Consider the following 20,410-nt stretch of genomic DNA (forward strand, 5'->3'; position numbering starts at 1 on the left):
ATCATTTTTTAAATATAACCATTTTGCATTTCAAAGAACTTGTATCTGAGCAGCATCAGCTTCCTGGTTTAAGCTACGCAGCGGTGGAGTGATCTGCTAGGTTACCGGATCTACAGTAGTTTGTTTACATGTGGCCGGCATTACTACAAGTGGAAGTCACAAAGGAACTTTCTGCAAATCAGATTTGGCAACGTTTGGAGGAGTACACCATGATTTTGAGGTTTTTAATTCAGGCTATTAGTTACCATCGACATGCTCTAGCCTAGCACTAGCCTAGCACCACTAAACTCTTCAAATATAAGGACTGCATGAATAGAAAATAAAAAAACACTCTGGAAAACTAGGAAATGAGGCCCTATGTCAAAAATCCTGAAATATCCCTTTAAAGAGGAATTCTCAATCCGGAATAAAAAATACAAAAGTCCACTTAATCGATGCAACTGGACCTTTTTTGGCCAACGTTTTAAAAATCATCCAATTTTTTTCATCAGGGCCAATGGGATGATTTTGGAAACGCCTTGGGCAAAAATGTTCCAAAAGACAATGTGACAATGTGGTCTGTGTTGTCGTTTATACAGGATAAAGGGAAGTGGGACTCTTTATCTATTTGGAGCAATCAGTCCAGTCGTATTTGTGATAACTACATATCATTCTGAGATAAAGGTAATCTGAATATAAACAGCCTGTTCTGCGTTGGTATATAATAATAAGTAAGTACAACTGAAATACAAAACAACATTTCCCCCATGAAATACTGTTTACATTTAGGATTGCTATTGACCTTCTCTTTCCTCCTTGAAACCGCTCAGACGCTCAATAGAGAGATGAAAAATGACAAAATAACATCAAAAGGCGCACAGAGATAAGCAATGTCTTTATCCTGTTGGGAATATAACAAAAACAACTTCTGGTGTAATGAGGGCCAATGTGAGACAAAGCAGATAGTGTCACAGCGGCAGAAGGATAAAAAAAATATGCTCGGTGGACTGTGTTTTGCAGAAGCTCCCGTTGGTTTCACTCGGTAAATCCGCAGATATTGGCGACTCGCTCTGTGGTTCTTGATTCACACAGCCGCCATTTTAGGGTTCGTGGCAGGCAGAAGTCAAAGCCAATCAGGTGAAACTGACAGAGAGTTAATAGCGTAGTGTTAGAGCTAATGACCGCCGCCTATTGTCTCAAGTCCCTTCTTCTCTTCAGTTCATTTTTCACGGCTAATGACGGCTCGGATAGACAGCGGAGGGTTTAATTAAGACCTAGCTCATTCAAAAGTGTTTTGTCTGGAGAACCCACATTTGCACTGGGAGACGTGATGGGCTCGTCTGTCGGGGTAATAGGCAGAGAAACTAAGCTTTTCCGTGGTACTCACTGGAGAGGAAGTGTTGAGAAGAGGGTCCAAAGTCTCGGTGGGCTTCCTGCAGGAGCTTTAGCCTGTCCTCCACCGCGACCTGCACACAAACAGACAGACGGGAGACATTTAGAGATCCTATTAGTCCGGATTTGCTCTGTTGAGACTAAAAGCATTGATTTCGAAGAACTAAGGTCTCCAAACTGTAGCTCAAGGGCTGCCAGTGCTTTACCGTCAAGTTTCCAAGGTCTAAAGATCTAAAAACAACGTAACATACAGTATAATGGAGTGCTATTATTATAACTACTTTGTCTTTGCTGAAAAGTGGGTCGTTGTTGTGGTACTAGCTCGTAGCATAGTATAATATTTGATTTCACTCTGTCTGGTAGTAGATGTAATTCCACTGCTGCTGCTCATAATCTCATGGTTCAGTTTTAGTCTAAAAATGGGAGATTTTTTTTATAATTGATTGCAGTAGTAGTAGTGAGCACTAAAGTCACAGACATGCCGTCAGCAGAAATAGGTGAAAACTTCCCCTGCTTTTAATTGGATGGAGTTATTGCTGGCACTGATTCTCCAGTGCACTCGAGTGGAAGTGAATGGCGCTCCCAGACAGTCCACCTGTGCCACATCTGGTCCCAAAGAGCCGCAGTATAACAAAGAGTTCCTCACGCAGACATGAACGTGAGGCGCGAGGTGCAGGCCGATCACAGCTGTCTACAAGGAGGTTTTCGGAAAAAAAAAAGGTCAATTGCTAGAACTATCGCTCCGCAGATGGCTATTACTGTCCCGGTCTCGCAGTGAAGAAGATGGGAGCTGTCTGCATATGAAAACCAAATCAAACTCCACAGAGAAGAGACGCTCATCAGTGGAAATGGTGCAATTGAGAGAAATAAAAGTGCCTGTGCAGTCCAGTGGAACTTCACACTTCTCTGACCCTGTGTCTGAGTTCTGGTCCAATTCGAAAGCATAAAGACGGAAAAGTCTGGCAATCGGAAATGTCATAATGCTAGAAATGAGCCCAGCTTTTCGCTCTATTTCTCTGCGGCACTGTCAGACTTACAGATAGCAGAGCAATGTTATGTTATGTTGATTTTGCAAAGTTTACTCATTGATAGGTAATTTTTCTTTTGTTTGTCCTTATGGGAGAAAATGTACTATGTATAAAATATTCACAGTGAGCCTTAGAAACTTACTAAAGTACAGGAGTGAATTCTAAAATCTCACAGTAACAGACAAAGACATTTCTATGTTTCTTTTTAAAGTAAAAGTTGCATCATTTTTCTACGACTTCCCTTCTGGGACTGAGATGAACTCTGTGCTGAGAGTCTGTAACACAGTGGGTCTGACTGAGGAATTCAAAGCATTACATGTGAAAGCAGCGCCGTGAGACATGTCCACTGATGTGTTTTGTAAATTGGGAAATAGAGGTGAGCTCTAGTGAGAGAGACAAGACACAAGTCCGAGAGGAGTTAGACTTAACATAGCACACACACCACAACGAGAAAAAGGAAAGCATAAAACGCAAATGGAAACAAGGATGATGAAAACCCAGCGGTAAATTTGCTTATCTCATTCTCAAGGCTTAGTTGTTCTGAATTGGCACTGGGTTATTACTGCTCTACAAGGTGCTGCACTATTTGGGCCGGAAAGATTAAACCGGCTATTGACAATTATCCAATCATTTGCTGTGACAACAAACCACAACAACCCGTAAGTGGGAAGTTGCTCCAATCTACAAAGATTAAATAGGTCTGACTCAATCAATTCAGCGCTTGATTTTCATGATATTGATATTTTTCAGGTATTTGGTGATCATTTCAATCCATTCAATCAATCAATCAATCATCTTTCTTACATACTGTATATCATAACATCATAATATCATATCATATCAAAACACAACTCTGAAGATGTAGTTTACCCTCAGACACTGCTGAGAGTATCACTATCACCATGTAGGAAGTGTTGTTTTCAAAAATGAGGCATTACAACACTTTGAAGAGTTGCTGCTCAAAACACAACTCCAGGCATGTTTTTGACGTGGATACAAAAGAACAACGTTGTAGAAAACCCTAAAAAACAAAGGTTCATTTTGAATAATACCCCCTTAAACATCACAAAGCACAGAACTAAAGGGCGTCGTCACCTGTAGCATCTTCCACCTCATGTTGAGCTGGTCCAGTTGCCTCGAGGCGGTGGAGGACAGCTGGATGTCGAGAGGCGTCAGTTCTGAGGACAGCTCGTTCACAACCTTCACGTCCTGACGCAGCGGGGCGACCTCCTCTTTGAACGCCTGCACACATTTGAACGAGCGTTAGAAAACCCGCCTTTCTGCACCTCGCCACTTCATTATCACTTGCGAAGTCGCTCCTCCATTTTGCCTCCACCGCTGTTTGTCTTTGTCTTGTTTACGGCATTGACCTCATAAAGCCTAATTGGAAATAAATCATGTTTCTAAATGAGGCTTTGTTGGGCTTGAATTTTAACTCAAACTCTCCGAGGCTGTCGATACACAATTTGCCGCTGTACCTCGAGCTCTAGTGGCACATGATTGCGAGGATACTTTTGAGACGGCAATCTCTTTATGGTGCGACTTCTCAAGTGCTTTCCAACACGACTCGGTTTTGAATGGGTTTAATTGGGTGCATATCTGCGCACTGTCACGCCATGTGGAGGCAGCGGCGGAACGTGGGTGATGTAATAGAGAGCTAAACAAATGCAAGAGCTATGGTTTTCCCTCGCGTAACCCGGGACCATGACTTAGGCTTTTTTCTGTTTTTTTTTGTTTTTTTACCCCGGTGGCGAGCGTGACTTCATTACAGAAAACAGTAATTCATCTGCTTGTTTTTTAAAATGTTTTTTGCCTCGGGAAAAATAATCTGCTCAACTGATTACAATTCGAAAATGTCAGAATCATTATCGGAAAGAGTGCATCGGAGCGGCTTTGAGGAATTAACGAATGGAATCAATTTATGCAGATTTAATTGGTAAATTTCAACTGGGAGGAAAAATGACTCGAAGTAGCAGCGAGACTAATCTTATTGTAGTCGCGTAAAAGCGTGATTATAAACAGGTCTCTGAAAGGCTCATTATTCTTTCACTCTTCATCATGGCTGGGGCCCGTTTCATTTTTTTCCCCCGATACCGGTCTTTTAGCGATACTTGGTTTTCGATACAGATACTTGAATGATACCTTTTCCGATACTTATGCTGAAGTATTTGTCAGGTAGAACCATAAAACAGATTATTAATGTTAATTTATTAATTTTCCTTCCATTGAATTTCTTTTGCATTTGTACTATTTGTTTGAGGTGAAACAACCAAGAAACTTCCTTTAAAGAAGAACTAAGTAATTTGTTTACCTTAATAAATCCTTTTCGTAGTCCCTCTGGGGGTAATACAAGTGTTTGTGGGATGATTGTTTTTTTTTTCAATTCCCCCGGTGTCTCTGGCCAGAAAACCACAATTGCAACTTCGCTGCCACCAGGGAGGTGGCACCAATACACACTAATGGGCAAAGCTAACTCTGGGCTAGCGCCACTTAAACAATATTTACAAGTTTGAGTGAAAATAATATCTCCATTCTGTAATTGGATGTACAATATCCCTCTCTGTTTTTGTCTTTTCTGTCAGTGTAGTATTTACTCTCACGGACAATTAATGAGTAAAAAAACGCAACCTGCTACGACACCTGCAGTGGCACTTATGGCCTCTAGAGGCATGAGTTACTTAGTTTGATGTTAACTACAAAAGGGCATTTTCCAAGTTTTTCTTATTTTTTCCCCCCATTATTCTACGCTTTTTTTTCTTTTTCCCAACATTAACATTTTTTCCCCCACTTGTTTTTTCCCCATTTCCCCCCAAATTTTCTATATTTACTTTATTTTTTTCCAAAAAAATGTTTCTCTTTTGTTTCACTTTTTTTTCTTTTAAATTTTAATGACCAACAGCATAAAAACTTTAATATAAAGATGTTATATTTCTCTTTGGTACCTGCTTTCGATACTTTTATTTTTTCGATACCAGTAGTCCCTAAATCTTTTTTCCGATACCAGACTGGCATCGTTAAACAGTACACAGACCTACACTTCAGTCACACTCGGTGATGGAAGGATGGCTGAGGATGGTGCCTCACCGTGGTTTTTTCGATGTGGTCCTGCAGAGAGTCTATTAGCAGGTCTCCCACTGGCATCCACCCGGCCTTGGCCTCCTCTGCCTGGGTGAGCCGCAGGTCCAGCTGGTCCATGGAGCTCTGGAGCTCTTGTAGCCGATCAAGGGCCCTCTCCACCTGACTGTGCCATCCCCCCACGTGACTCTTGAGCCTCTCCCAGCGCTCCCTTACGTCGCCGGTCTGTTTCCGGATGGCTCGGGCTAGCCCTCTGGCCTTTTCCTCCGGCGTAAGGTCTGCAACAACACAAGCAACAGCATATTAAAAATGAACTATACAGTTTGTCTGATCGGGGGCGAAGAGAAAAAGGTTCTAGGTTGAGAGTTCAGAAGTCCCGAAAATTCTTTGAAAACCATTAACACTCAAAGTTTTATTGTTACGTTGTAGTTGCTGCTTCAGAAAAAAGTTCGAGTGAAGTTTTAAAGGTGAACAGGGCACAGAATACATTAAGGAAGAAGGTAGGAGTGAGTTCAAAAGGCAAGGAAAAAACAAGCAAGAAGGGTTACTATTGGAAATGGTGCGGAGGGAGGAATATGAAATGAGAAAGCAGCTGGAGGAGAGCTTGAGGATAAAAGTGACCAAAAGAAAGGGCTAAGACAGGGAGTAGGGATTTGAAGAATGAGCCATGCAGGTGGAGAGGAGAGAGGATGAGATAATTGTGACACATCCCAGAACTCAGACAAAGAAATAGTTGAGTCAAAAGCGGCTCTGGAAGTACTGCTTTTACAACAAAGAAGTCTGTGCAGCTTTCATAAGCTCCAAGGTCTCGTCTCCAGAGAACAGACGGAAATTGCCATTCTCGCCTGTTGCATAGCGAAGTTTGACCTATGGCTTTTATCCAATAGGAAGCTCAGATTTAACTGTGCACCCTGCAGCAGCTGGCTTTGCTTTGGATTCAGTATGTGCAAATAATGGGTTTTCTAAATTTGTACTGTACATCAGAACTAGGGCTGAGTACCATTAAATAAAAAATTAAAAAAAACTACTACTGGAATGTGAATAGAAGTATCGAAAGCAGGTACTGAAAAGAACTAGAAAATCTTTAAGTTTTGATGCTGTCAGTCATCAAAATTTAAAGAGCAGGAGCTTCGCACATCTATTTCATAACAGGTGCGTTGGAGAGGTCATGCGTAATGCTCGTATCATATGAAAAATTTAATCTACCACACATTGTAAATCTCGCAAAAAAGTCAGATTTATTTACAACGTTTCGGCAACTAGGCCACCTTCAGGCAAAAGTCATCAAAATTTAAAAGAAAAAATTCAGGGCAAAAAATGGGAATAAGAAGTTGGAAAAATGTGTGTAAATTTGGGAATATTTTAAAAAAAAAAAAAAAAAAAAGGGAAAAAATTTGGGAAATTTTGGGGGGGAAAAATTTGAAGAAAAAAAAGTAAAAAATGGGGGACATAAAAAGGACACTTGGAAAGTCTTTTTTTCTGCCCTTTTGTAGTTAAAGGAAGTTTCTTCATTGTTTCACCTCAAATAAATGATACAACGCAAAATAAATTAAATGGAAGGAAAAGGAATAAATCAACATTATTCATCTGTTTTATGGTTCTATATGACAAATATTTGCGCATAGGTATCGAAAAAAGTATCGCCCAGGTATCGGTATCGAAAACCAAGTATCGTTAAAGTATACAGTATAAACAGTACCCATCCCTCATCAGAACATAATGAATCAATGCAAAGCTCTCATGGTGGAGTGCATTGGACATTTACTTTATACACAAAGAAGCACAATTTCTACAACTTTTTATAGCAACTAGCCATCTACTCATTCAAAAGTCAATCAATTAGAGTAATTAGCACATACCATTCTTGATAGGACTTGTAATTAATCATACTTTTACTGATCTGACTGTGGGTGGGTGTTTTCAAATATAAAACAAAATTTGAAGATGCTAAATGAGTGAAATGTAATTATACCACCCACAGAGTCGCTCCAGAAAATCCAACCCCGCAGCCTTGGATCTCGTCTTTTATTTATCTATTTATACAATGGGGCCGGTGTGGCGTATCGCAGATCACAGACAACAAGCTGTCGGCCCGCGCTCTGAAGTCGCGCCACACCCCTGCGCTGCCCCCACGGGTCGTTTCAATTATTTACACAGTAGGCTTTTGGGTTTGAAGGGAAATGTGCTGACATAACCAAGACTTCCGCCGCCGCATCCAAAGAGAGACAGAGGAGGAATGCTGAATGAGGCGCCTCTATCTCTAATTCATGCCCTGGATATATTGATAGTACCAGCGGTTTGATATGAGAACAGGGAGGCCATTTAACTTGAAGATTGGATCAAGTAAGGGCTCCCTTTGGGGCCTAACAGACAAGACTCCCAACTTTTTATTGCGTTGGAAAATAATTCGGTAAGTAAAAGATGGTTAAAAATTCATCTCTGGCAGTGTTGATTTACCTTTGCTGGCAGTGTCTCAAGAAAATAAATCTCCGTTATAATACCTTTTTTAATTAAACAAAGATGAACTAAAGCCAAGGTAAAATGATGGAAAACTACCGCTCCGAAATTGGCTACTCTTCAACTGGGCTGCAAACTTTTTTATAAATGGTGGTTTCAAGTCAATGCAACTCAAATGGATGAGGTCTTAACAAAGTAACTGGCCAATGAGTGAAACAGGGCCATGTAAATACAAACCTGCTTTTTGCTGCGAGGTCTTGCGTGGCTCTCCCGGTCCCTCTATGGGCTGGTCGGCGAGGAACGTCCTGGCCTGGTCCAGAGTGGTGATCACCAGAGGCTCCCGCTCCTTCAGCTCCGTCTGCAGCGCCTGTCGGTCCAAAACACAAGGGGAGCGGCGGATCAATTCAAGTTTGCAATAATGACCGACTGCAAATGGGGCAAAGAGTCCTTGTATTAAGTTAATGAGCAAAAAGATCATTTCAATATTAAAGCAAATGGATTTCTTTGACTCTTGGCGCTCGAGGAAGGGTAATTAATGCATTTCCCAGCAGGTATGAACTGCCAATGAACCCTCTGTGAGCCTGGTGTATTGAAAAATATGTCATCTTCGACCAATATCCGGCTGGAATAAGCTATTTGAATTAACAAATCGCTAAAATTGTCGCTATTCAGACAAAATGTTCTCTCTCTGTGGAGCTTTAGTAAGATCTCCTCACTCTGTAGCGCAGGCCTTTACAATGCTCTGAAATTAACGTGACAATTTTGTCAATTCACATTAGTTAAGTGTGACACTCAATAACTCCTTAACTACTACAGTTAATGCCCAACTCATAATGAACAGTTCTTCACATACTTCACTTATTCACTGTTAAGTAGTTATTAACACTTTCTCCAGTTTGGCCATAAAGGGACTATACAGAGTTTAAAAATGTCAAAATTGTGTATTTTCCTCCCCCTACATGTTCCAACAATGGCCTAATGTGTAGAATGAGCTCAGACCTGTTCACCACAACTGCCTCTAAAATCCTGCACTGTCACTCAAAAAGGTGTTAATTTGGGTCTGAATTGCCGTCATGCATGAGCTTAATATAGAAGGTGCAGTTACACGTATGGCCTGGGGTGGCAGTAGTGAGTGTAAAATGGCTAACTTGCATCTAGCCCCTTTAACCAAATCTAAAAGTAAAAAAGTGGCAAAAGAGCGACAAAAATGAGATGAAAAAGGAAAAAAACAACTACAAAAAAGTGAAAAATAAAGTGTGACAAAAATGCGCCAAAAGAGTGACAAAAACTTGCTGGAAGAGCAACGATAACACACCAAAAAAGCGACAAAAACACATGACTAAAGAGTATGAAAAATCAACAAGACAGCCATAAAATAGTGACAAAAAGGGTGCAAAAATGCAATGAAAAAGTCACCAAAACACCTTACTTAGTACTGCTTTAACCTGCTTAAAGCAGTACTAAGTAACTCATGCCCCTAGAGGCCATAAGCGCCACTGCAGGTGTCGTAACATTTTTTTCACTCATTAATTGTCCGTGAGAGTAAATACTACACTGACAGAAAGATAATTTTTTTCACTCTCACTTGGCTGTAAATAGTGTTTAAGTGGCGTTAGCCCCTAGTTAGCCTGTTAGCTTCTTCTTTGTGATTTCATTAGTGTGTATTGCGCCTCAGACCCGGAGGCAGGACTATGAAAAGAATTTAATAAGGTAAACAAGTTGCTTAGTTCGCGGCAACAACGCGATAAAAAAGTTACCATCAGTTTTGTAAGTATTAGCTTTAAATGAGGCGTCACACAGGCCTACTGGCTGTAAGCTAAAGTCAAGAAGCTTTTAGATTTGGGTAAAGCTGACCTGGAGAAAATGCGCTCGGTCAAGGCGGGGGAAAGGGGTTAAATGTTAGTCACACTTAACTAAGGAATGGTTCATGATGAATTTACGAGTAGTTATTACAAAGTGTTACCGATTCCTTGTTGTTGTCAAATAATGATGCACCTGGATGTGTTCTAATGATGACAATCGACTTCTCTAATGCTGAACTTATGACTTACGATTTTACAGACGCACCGACAGACTCAAGAGCAGATGTTTGCGTCAGCTTTGGAGGCCTGATAAACAAAACAACGCTCTTGGAGACTAATTAGGTGATTGCTGCGTAACACAACTCCTGCTTTGCCTCGCCTGCGCCCATTAAGAAGAAAGGTTAAAAAAAAAAAACAGGAGAGGACAGAACAGACAGGAGGCTTAGCAAAGTACGGCACACGAGGCTAAGTACACAGTGAAAAAAGGAAATGGGGTCAACCCGGGCATCTCCTTTGGGTTCGACTGGTGAAAGAAGCGAAACGATTTGCCTGAATAAAGTCAGAGCGCTCGCACTAACAACCCCGTAGGAATTACCATTACAGACGCGGCGTTCCAAGGTGCAATCGGGACATTTGATCGCTATAACCTCGCTATGATGTGGGAGATAGAACATGAAACGCTGAATTATGTTGAACAGAGGGGACTTGAGCGCGGAGCGATGTGGGTTTCGTATAAGAAATGGGGTGCAGGGATCTTGCACTCCAAGAAAGCAGAAAAAAAAAGAAGAAAAAAGGTACAAATAGAGACACACAATATTCAAATCTGTCCAAGACTATTTTTCCAAGCAAGATGACTGGTAGAAACTGTCCTTTTGGGGTCATCCTGTACCGATCAAACAGACGTCGTGATGAGCTGAGATGCCAAAAAATTCCGTCTACGCAAAAACAACACAGACCTATGTTGACAGCGCGGAAGGAGAAGAAGGTTGCCGGAGTTGAGACGCGGGGACGCCGGCTCGCTTGTGATCAAATTTGCGACGCGCGGTGATTGAACTAGACGGGACAGCTCTCGCCTTCCGCAGAAATATGCCTCTATCAGATCGAAAAGTTTAGGCAGTTTTACACAGCGTGACTCCGGAGCGGGACCGAGAGAGGCCTCCCCCCGTCGGACACAAATTAGATCACCCGTCCTAATATACGGCGCGCTCCGTTCCAATGATTTCCTCGCAGCTCGCATGGAGGAGCCGTAATAGGCAGGTAGGGCCGAGAGGGGACCTTGAGAGATAGAAACAAAATGAGATGTGATGTGGAAGGGGGGGGGAATAGCGGGGGTAGCTCCGAGCGAAGACACCCACCAGCAAAAAACACGAGGCAACTTCAGGGGGGTTTGCGGCTTTAGTTCGGGGGGCGCCCATTCTGATTTGTTAGTGGCTTAAAGTGGATTAAGAAAGAATTGAGTGCGAAGAAGAGGTTGTTTGCGCGATATGTTTACCGCTCGGCTGAGAATAATAATGTGAGATTTAGGTAAACAAAGATTCAATACAGAAATAAATTGGTTGACTCTGAAAATAAAAGGGAGCTTAGGAACATTTCTGGCAAATAGTAAAGTTGACGAATGGAAACAATTGTGACAGAGGCGTTCTAATTAGCTAAACAGCTTACGCTCGGTCTGCATACCCGCGATTTTGATAAATGCCATTTTCTCAACAGGTTTAGCCTTTTCCCTTTCGGGGCTAACGCCGCGACTCATTTGCAAACAACATGCAGAGATTATGGGGCATGTACAGTAGTATAAGTCTGCTAGCATGAGTTTGTCTTCATTTTACTGCCTTGTCACAGCTGGAGACATGTTGTGGACATGTGTTTCACTTGATGTTGACACGAGTTCAGTAACACCTCATTTGAAAGCTAAGACCTACAAAACGCATGTAAATGGATCTTTAGGCTCACTCTGTCGCCACTTATTTCACATATTTTTTCCCCATCGCCTTTTTTGTTGGGTTTTCATCACATTTGTGTCACTTTTTCGTCACGTTTTTGTGGCTCTTTTGACACTTTTTTCAAGATTAGGGTAAAGCCAAACTGGGTTCAGGTGGCTGTGTTTGTTGTGTTCTTGTCTTTTTTTTATCTTTTTTTTTTTTTGGGGGGGGGGGGCTTTTTGTTGCATTTTTGTGTCCCCTTTGTTACTTCTTTTATTGTGTTATAGTTGATTTTCCGGCACGTTTTTGACGCTCATTTGCCACTTTCTTGCCTTTAGATTTGGGTGAAGCCAAACTTGAAGCCCATCTTGTCTGTACTGAACTACTTTTTTGAATTGAGCGTGCAACAACAGTCCACTGGTCTGTCTTCAGTCATAGGAAATTCCACGATTTTTTTTTATATGTACGCAAGCAAACTCGCAAACAAAGAATGATGACACATTTCTGATACCTTTCCACAGTCTGGAATAAGGCGGGTTGATTCGGAGTTCAGAAAGTATCACAGGTCAACACGGCTTTTTATACTACACACATTTAAAAATCTGTACAAAGTAAGAGAGGACAATATCAAAGACACTGCAGCTTTCAAGTTGAGAGAATAGCTTTTTTTTTTTCTCTCTCTCTCTCTACCAAATCCCAGCTGGTCGTGAGTGATAAGAGCGAAACAGTCTGTGCAGAAGACAAAAGAGGTGGATCTTTTTACTTTGTCTTTTGTAATAGTTTCACCATTTACTGTCTGCATTTTATGACAGACGGGCGACCGCTGTATCAAAGAGCTTTTGAGAGACAGTGACCTTAAGTGTTCTTTTTTTTGAGCCGTCATGTCTGAGTTTGGTATTTGTGTGCCCAAATGGTGTGTTTTTTTTCTTTCTTTATCTATGGGGCCGGATGCTTTGGCTGTGGTCCGATAACATCACAATATGGCTTCTTTAAAAGCTCGGCTAAACATCTTATCTGCAACCAAAAACCTGCCATTTTTGTCTGTTTGCAGAATCCTCAAGCTCATCGTTTTCTTACAGGAAAATAATCCCCAAAATAGTACAGCCTCTAACCTTAACACAGATAACAGATTCAATACTTTACAATATGGACGAGATAAGATGATATTGCCAGAAATGTGGATGATATTGTCATCATATGAAGATTTTCTCTCATTTTTGATTACGATTTGAAAGAAAAACATTCAAATAAAACTCAAAAAGTGCGGGCAAAAAGCAAACCACCAACAATACACTCGCCCGGGTGATTCGTTTAAACTGTGGTGGGGAAAGTTGCGTGAATTTCTTCAGTTTGACCTGTCCACTGCAGAACAAATGATACCGATCCATCATCCAGGCACAATGATTAAGATGCTGTTTCTGTTACACCTGCAGAGAGGGGGTAATTGTGTGGACATTTCATCATATGGAAAGAAAACCTACACATTTAAATAGGGACCACCTTGGACCCATCCGCTCCCTCTGATACTTTGGCTGAAGACATAAAGCCATGTGCAGTTTCAAGATAAGAGCCCTTATAATGGCCACGAGCTCCTGATCCGAAAGGGCTTATTGAATGAGCTGTTGGGCTTAATCAGCTGGACACTGGCAAACGATAATTGAAAATGTTAATATTTAATGTTTTAAAAAGAAGACAGAGTGGGTCAAACGATAGGATGTTTAAATCCTTAGACTGTCTGTCATTTTTGGACCTAAAACTTGTTTATATTTGATGAATCTGATCCAATTATGCAGGAGAATACAAACAATGCAGCAGCTTTACGTTAACAAGTTAATTGCCTTGTCATAACTAGAGACACTTGACAACTAGAGAGAGAGAAGATTAGAATTATGATGCTTCTGTTATGTAGAATTATCTCGTTTATATTCTTTTTATATAACCTCTTAACCCCAAGCTGGACAAACCACATTTCCTCCAGTTTTGCATTTCCCAAATCTGAAAGCTTCTTGAAAATAAAAAGCATCAAACAGTGACAAAAAAACAGGAAAATGAGGATGAATACGCGACAAAACTGTGGCTAAAAAAACAACAAATGAACAGCAAAATAGACATCAAAATCCAACTAAAATGTGACGAAAGAACAACTAAAATATGACAAAAGAGTAATTACAATGTGACGAAAGAGCAACTAAAATGTGACGAAAGAGTAACTAAAATATGACGACAGAGTAACTAAAATATGATGAAAAAGCACAAAAGAAGACCAGCGAAATAGGAATCAAAAAAGAGTGACAAAAATATGACAAAAACATGACAAAAGAGCAATGAAACAAAAGTGTCTACAAGAGAAAAGGCCCTCAATGAAAGGCGGGGATTAAGTGGTTAAGTATTCCTGCAAGAAACTTTTTACCATTTCATCTCTTCATGTTCATCTCTCATAAGTAGTGGTACTTTCCTGCCCAGTAAATTCTACTTCTTTCCAATGGTTTAAGTGCCATAAGTGCTGCCTTTATCTTCACTCGTCCCCGGTAACAGAGACAGGTTTTTCCATTTAACCATCAAAGTCCTTGCAGCCTCACTGACTGCCATTTAGCTCACTATGACAGGGGCTGCATGAGAATAATAGTATGACTAAGTGAACATGCCAAAATGAAAAGGACAAACCAAAAGTAAATCAGTGACGCTGCCATTCACCAAGCTAAAGCCTCTTCTTCAGAAAATACGGCCAAAATCTGTGTACTTCTTCAATAATTACTACATTTTTCAAGGCCCACAGATGCTCCCAATTTGTTACCTGAAGGACAAGTGGAGTAGAGTTGATCGCACAAGCCTCACAAAGACAAGGTCAAGTGTAAACGGGATTTATTTTAGAACGATGACGAAGATATTTCATAACTTTATGCCATAGACTCGAGTTGACAGAAGTGAAATAAGGCCACCACTTGAATCTTGAACAATTTGAGATAATAGCCTCTGACTTCTGCTTTGGGATGACTGCCTGATGGCTTCAGTGATGCGTTATTAGTGAGGACATGGCTCCAGAGGGTGCAGCGCTTTGTAAATTATACCTGCCAGTAAACTTTCAACTGCATCTTCAGAGGAGTCAAAGCATCAACTTTTGAGTGAAATAAATCCATTGCTTCAGCTAAGAAAACTGACAATGATTTACGAAATTAAATAAAGTCTGTCGGCTTTTGAACTGCATTTGATGCAACACTGGCTCAGCGTTGTCTAATGGCGAGTTTGGCAGGTCGATCGGTGATTGGTGCTGGTCAGAGAGGCTGACGATGATGATGCACAATTGCACTTTACTCGTTGGGCCAAAACTTGTCGGCGTTATTGGCCCAGACAGTTTATATGTTTTGCCTGTAAAGAGACAAACAGATCCATACTTAATTTTTGCTTAATTGTGTTTGAAAAAACAAATCTAGTTTGGTCTCCCAATCGTTTATTGACATTGTAATCAGTGCACAAATTAATTGTTGTCCATAACCTTTGTAAATCTCAACGCCCTTGCTCTCGCAGAACAAATCAAACACCTTGAAGGGCGGGATTTGTGTTAGATGTGACTAAGCAGTTACAGAGTTGTTCCATCGCTCTTTTCCCTATTGCTATTTTTTATACTATTTTGGCAAATGTTACTCTATGGGCGTTGTTGGCTTGTTACAATATCATCAACTTAAAACAACTGATTCCAAACTTTTTCATATTGTGTCTACTGGATTTATCAAACTGACGTAGTGAGAAAAATTGAGGTTGCTCTTATTTCTTCAGAAGCATCTGCACATGACGACAGCCTTCATGACCGGCCATGTGTATTTGACAGAAGCGCCTTTGGTTTGTCACAGCGATCCCTGACTCTGCCTCAGAAAAAAATGAATGAACACTCTCAAGGCGTTTTGTGGAGTGAAATAATAGAGCAGAGACCGGGCCGAAACACATTACGATGTCAAGAGCGCCATGAGCAGCGTGGAGGCCACTGGACTGAGAGTAAACACTCGCCACGGGGTGAGTCACTCCTCTCACGGCAATTACATGCAAAATATAAACGTTCACAAAAAATAATGCAGCAGAAAAAAAACTGTGTGACAATAGTAGTGATTTCAGCCATGCCTGGGATACACGGAGGTAGTCGGACGCAAATAACTTTCATGGGTGTTTTTGTGTTTATCATGTTTATGTTGACCTTAAATATGCATGAATACGAAATATGACCCTAGTTATTGGCTGGTCCACACATTTCATAAATGAACCATGATACAATGTCCTGATGAGCCTTTCAAGAACATAAAGTACAACACACAGCTGTGGGTTTGTAATATTAGGGAGTCTGTTATATTGGGAAGCAAGAACAACACATGATGATGTAGATACTGTATGTGATGAGTGCATTTGTTCATGTGTAAAACAAAGAAGAGGAGTGACACCAGAACAAGCTATTCTTATGTGCCTGTTTTATAGAGTGGAGCCAGGCCGCAGTCTTGTAGCATCAGAACATACCGTGCAATGGTTTTGCTGCTGTAGTAGTGTGGGCACGTCCCCTCCGATGGGCATCTGTTTGGTCAGTTCCTCGTCCTTTGAGCAGATCCACCTCCAGAGCTCCTCCAGGATGCCCAGCAGCCGGGACCAGCGCTCTGCACTGGCCTCCAGGTGAGCCCTGCCCAACACATTCAGAGAAGTTGGTTACCCACAAGCTCTTGACCATCATGATCAAAGTATGCAAGTGTTAAACAGTATATATATATCTATATCTATTTTATGGTAAAGTATTGCAAGATATTATCATGGCTGGATGACTAAATAATGAACACTTAATCTGCTTCTGCAGCAGATTATGAAGTAGCATCACAGTAATAAGGTCCTGTGTGGGTTTGTGTGGTCCTGGAGATTTCATTCTGGGTGTTGTGGTATTACATATCACAACCAGCCTGGCACTTCTGACCATAAACCTAAGTTAAGTTAAGTTATACTTTATAAATCTCCACAGAGAAATTGGTCTCTAGGCCGGTGCTCGGGGACCCATCTCCAGATGTGGAACCAGGCTAATGGTCAGAAACACCTGGCTGGATTCACCTATCGTACATTGAACTGCACAGCAGTTTCCCGCGGGATAGCCTGATGGTAGAGGACATATTTCCCTATGGGGACGATAAAAGTATCCCTTACTTCATAAAGTGAAATGCTTTGAAGGTCCTCCTGTTGAAGAACGTGCCTCCTTCAGGGTTAAATGTGTAATTGTGTGAATGGCAGTAATGAAAGATGTGCTAAAGGCACTAATGTTCTCTTTGACCATAATGCACCTGTACACAGTGTAAAGACACCTACTATCGATGCTGACAGAGAGAGCCTTAATTACACATGTACAGCAATTAGGGCTTAATGGGCTGCTCGTAATCACCACATCTCTCCACCCACACAAGAGTCACCCAGGAGTTCCTACATGAGTTTATCTGGTTTCATCCAGCATTAGCACTCAATTGCAGAGGTTCTCAACTGCTGGGTCGGGGCCCAAAGGGCTTTGCAGTGCTTTGCAGGCCTATACATGAAATTTGTGTTTGTAATCTTTTTTGATCGTTTTTAAAAGTTACCCATATGATCAATGTTTCAATCAGCGTAACTAAAATGTGATGAATGCATTATACAGGGCAACATTGCAATTAGTTTTATCTTAAGTTTAAATCTATATTTTTATGTGGGTTGCGGCTTGTCATGATAAGTTGAACTGTAAGGCCAAAATATGCGTTTTTATTGGTAAAAGGCATCAATGACGTCTACAGCAAAAGCCGTGAAACATCCCAGCAGACAGCGAGGTCAACGCAGGTAAATATATCTGACACAATGCTGAATTGAGTACTTTTATCTGTGACGTTATGACAACACAATCCAAACTCTCAACATGACTCTGTAATTCTCCTCGTGAAATGCCAAATGCCTCGAGTCAAATACTTCCTTTAAACTTTTCTTCGTCCCAGCAGATCACCAGTCCTATCTATTTAAATTGAACTGTGGGCTGACGTTGCACTGTGTCTCCAGAAGTTATGAGCCATTCTGCTCCTCTCCGATCCCTTCAAGTCTCTGTGTTATACCCACGCTTTAGAGCTGGAGGTGGGCTTTGACAAATACAGTGCTGCTTTAAAGTACAACAAAACGTTTCCCACGCTAAATACATTGGAGAACAAGCCCCGTGCAAAAGTTACATTCACTCAATTGACACACATTGAATGATTGAATCCACAAAGAATAAGTACAAGAGAATGATGCATGATTTAGAAACCCACGCCGAGCATCGAAAACAAGGTAGAATACGGATATAAAATATGAATTGAAGATGGGATAAAAGAACCTGAAAGCCTCGAATAGATATTGATTGATTGTTGACTGACCGTATACTGGCAGACTTGGTTTTGAGGTCGCTCCAGCGCTGGTTCATGTCGTCCAGCCGCTGCTGCAGAAACACCGCCTCGTCGGAGCTTCCCAGCGCTTTGACCATCTTAGACTTGTTCCCCTCCACGTTCTTGTAGATGTCATTGTGGGCATCGATCTCAGCCTGGATGTCCTACAAATAAAGACACAGACAAAGTTGGCATTTAATCATAAGCGGCTTGACCAAGGGCAAAAGCAACCGTACATTTTCGTCAACAAATACTAGAAGTGTGCAGGTTTTCTGGCTCATATATAGATATATTTATGGATCAAATGTGCGCAGTTGCAAACACGGGTCTGAAAGGATTTTGCAGATTGTTGAACCTTTCCAGGGTCAGCCTACGCAACACAAAACACCACTTAACTGTTCTCAAAAAATGAAGAAAGTTGCTTCGGTTTACAAAAATACAGAGACAGCAAATCAAACAAAGATATGGTAGATCTCTGCCAAGGTATTGTTTATTTTATGCCAACAATAGTGCCAAGGCAGGACTCTCTATACTAAACTAAACTAAATTTCAGCAAAAAATATTTCTGCCTTTTTCTGAACATTTACGAAATTATACCAGTTCAAAATGCATTATCTTTATTAGCATTGGAACATTTGTACAGCCTCACCAGGGCCGGAAACAAACTTGGCAGCTATTATTCATGGAATGTCCTCAAGTTATTTCTCGACATTTCTCTACAAACAAGATGCATTTCGGCTTTTTAGGACTTGAGGCTTGTCCCAAACAAGAACTCCCCCCAGTGATTTCTATTGATGCTGCGATAGGTAATGGCGCTTTACATTACTCCGCCTCACTGAGCAGAGTGCTATGGTAATGCCTTTGCAAGTCTTTTGTACACTGTGACAAAGCATTATTTCTTTATGCCTAAACAGAGAGCTGCACTACACAAGTACAAACTTTGAGAGAGTTGGACCACAAGGGGGCCTGACGCAAGCAGAAGACTCCTGTCAAATGTTTTATTTTTAGAAGTGTGAAACTGCTCTATTTTCCTCCTCCCCTCCCTCTGTTTCTCCATCTCTCCCCCATCTCTCTCTCTCTCTCTCTCTTTGGCACTGCCCTCAGTTCAGACAATTTCACCCCCAGATAAAGACGTTGGATCCGACACCATATGGATGTGAGTAAGACCGCCAGCGGGAAACCGGCACATTTGCAAATGGGACAAAATTAGCAGCGATAAGCAAATGTAATGAGACCTATAGCCTACACGAGTGAAGTAATAAAGTGTAATATCAGTCATTGCGTGTGAAATGGCCCGTTTTCAAAGCCAAGAGATGTTTATTATGTATCCATCTTTGGGCTGTTGCTGAAGGGAACAGAGGCCATTAACAAAGTTTCTCAATAGGACAGATAGTGGGAATGAGGCACATTTCCCCAAAACTCAATTAGGTTTGCCCAACTGAGTTTTATCGACTCAGATACATCTCCAGCGACAAACCTGGTTAATGACACCAAGGAAACACCAGGGCTAAATTTGCTTCTAAATGTATGTTAAGTAGACGAGTAAAGTCAAACGCACAGTACACACATGAGCGGCTGCCACTGATCGTGTGACAAGTCAATACAGCTGTTGCCACACGGATATGTTGACCGTCAGCGAGGAACGCGTCTCATCAACAGTCATGGATGAGAGGCCGCAGCAATTTACTGAATGCCAAAAGACATTTCAAAAGGCACAGGCAAATCTGTGCTCTGTGATCTGCGGGATAATCACCCAGGATTGGACATAAATCAAATGAACACAAAGGTCATAAAGGGAAAGTGAAGACGCAGACACAGAGAACAACACGTTTTGAGTGAGCGGCTCAGTCAGTCACGCAGCCAGCTGGCTCTGTTTCAAGTCATTACCCAAGTGCTTTCCTTATTTTCCTTTAGCACTTTCACTTCCACCAGAGTTACCTGCGCGCACACACACCTCTCTGAAGGAGCTGACTGTGTGGGCAGACAGACTCTCATATACATTTTCAAAAGGCCTCTGTAAATGTCATTTTACTCACTGAAAGACGACTTTGAGCGAGTCGATGTGAGTCCAGGGGTAATGCTTAAAAGACCACACAGACATATGTGCGCACACTTCAGGCTGCGGGCTACAAAGGGCCCCTGTCTTGCGGCCGTTCATGTTTTATTTATGGCTGCTGTTGGATAGAGTCAATATGGTGCTTGTACTTTCAGATTGGACTCTTTAACTCTCATGGAGGGACAAGCACATGCTTAAACACACGATTATGAAGGACCGCTTTCTCTGAGGGCAACATCAGACATGAAAGAAAGTGACAGGCCACAAGCAAAAAGCGCTAAAACTGTATCGACAAATCCCTTAAAGATCA

The 20,410-nt window shown here is 41.4% G+C and overlaps 1 protein-coding gene across 6 annotated transcripts in view; it reads right to left on the reverse strand.

The window, feature by feature from the left end:
* utrn (utrophin) overlaps nucleotides 1-20,410 on the reverse strand; it is a gene marked incomplete at both ends in the record, with an annotated part of 155,992 nt that overhangs the window by 53,081 nt on the left and 82,501 nt on the right. For all 6 annotated transcript variants that reach the window (XM_079571935.1, XM_079571936.1, XM_079571934.1 and 3 more), the window contains 6 exons: nucleotides 1,367-1,445; nucleotides 3,495-3,641; nucleotides 5,484-5,752; nucleotides 8,169-8,298; nucleotides 16,153-16,309; nucleotides 18,036-18,208. In XM_079571935.1, the coding sequence (XP_079428061.1) occupies nucleotides 1,367-1,445; nucleotides 3,495-3,641; nucleotides 5,484-5,752; nucleotides 8,169-8,298; nucleotides 16,153-16,309; nucleotides 18,036-18,208 (955 nt within the window). The remainder of the gene's footprint in view (nucleotides 1-1,366; nucleotides 1,446-3,494; nucleotides 3,642-5,483; nucleotides 5,753-8,168; nucleotides 8,299-16,152; nucleotides 16,310-18,035; nucleotides 18,209-20,410) is intronic.

Source organism: Gobius niger (assembly GCF_951799975.1).
Source record: "Gobius niger genome assembly, chromosome: 15".
Taxonomy (NCBI): Eukaryota; Metazoa; Chordata; class Actinopteri; order Gobiiformes; family Gobiidae; genus Gobius; species Gobius niger.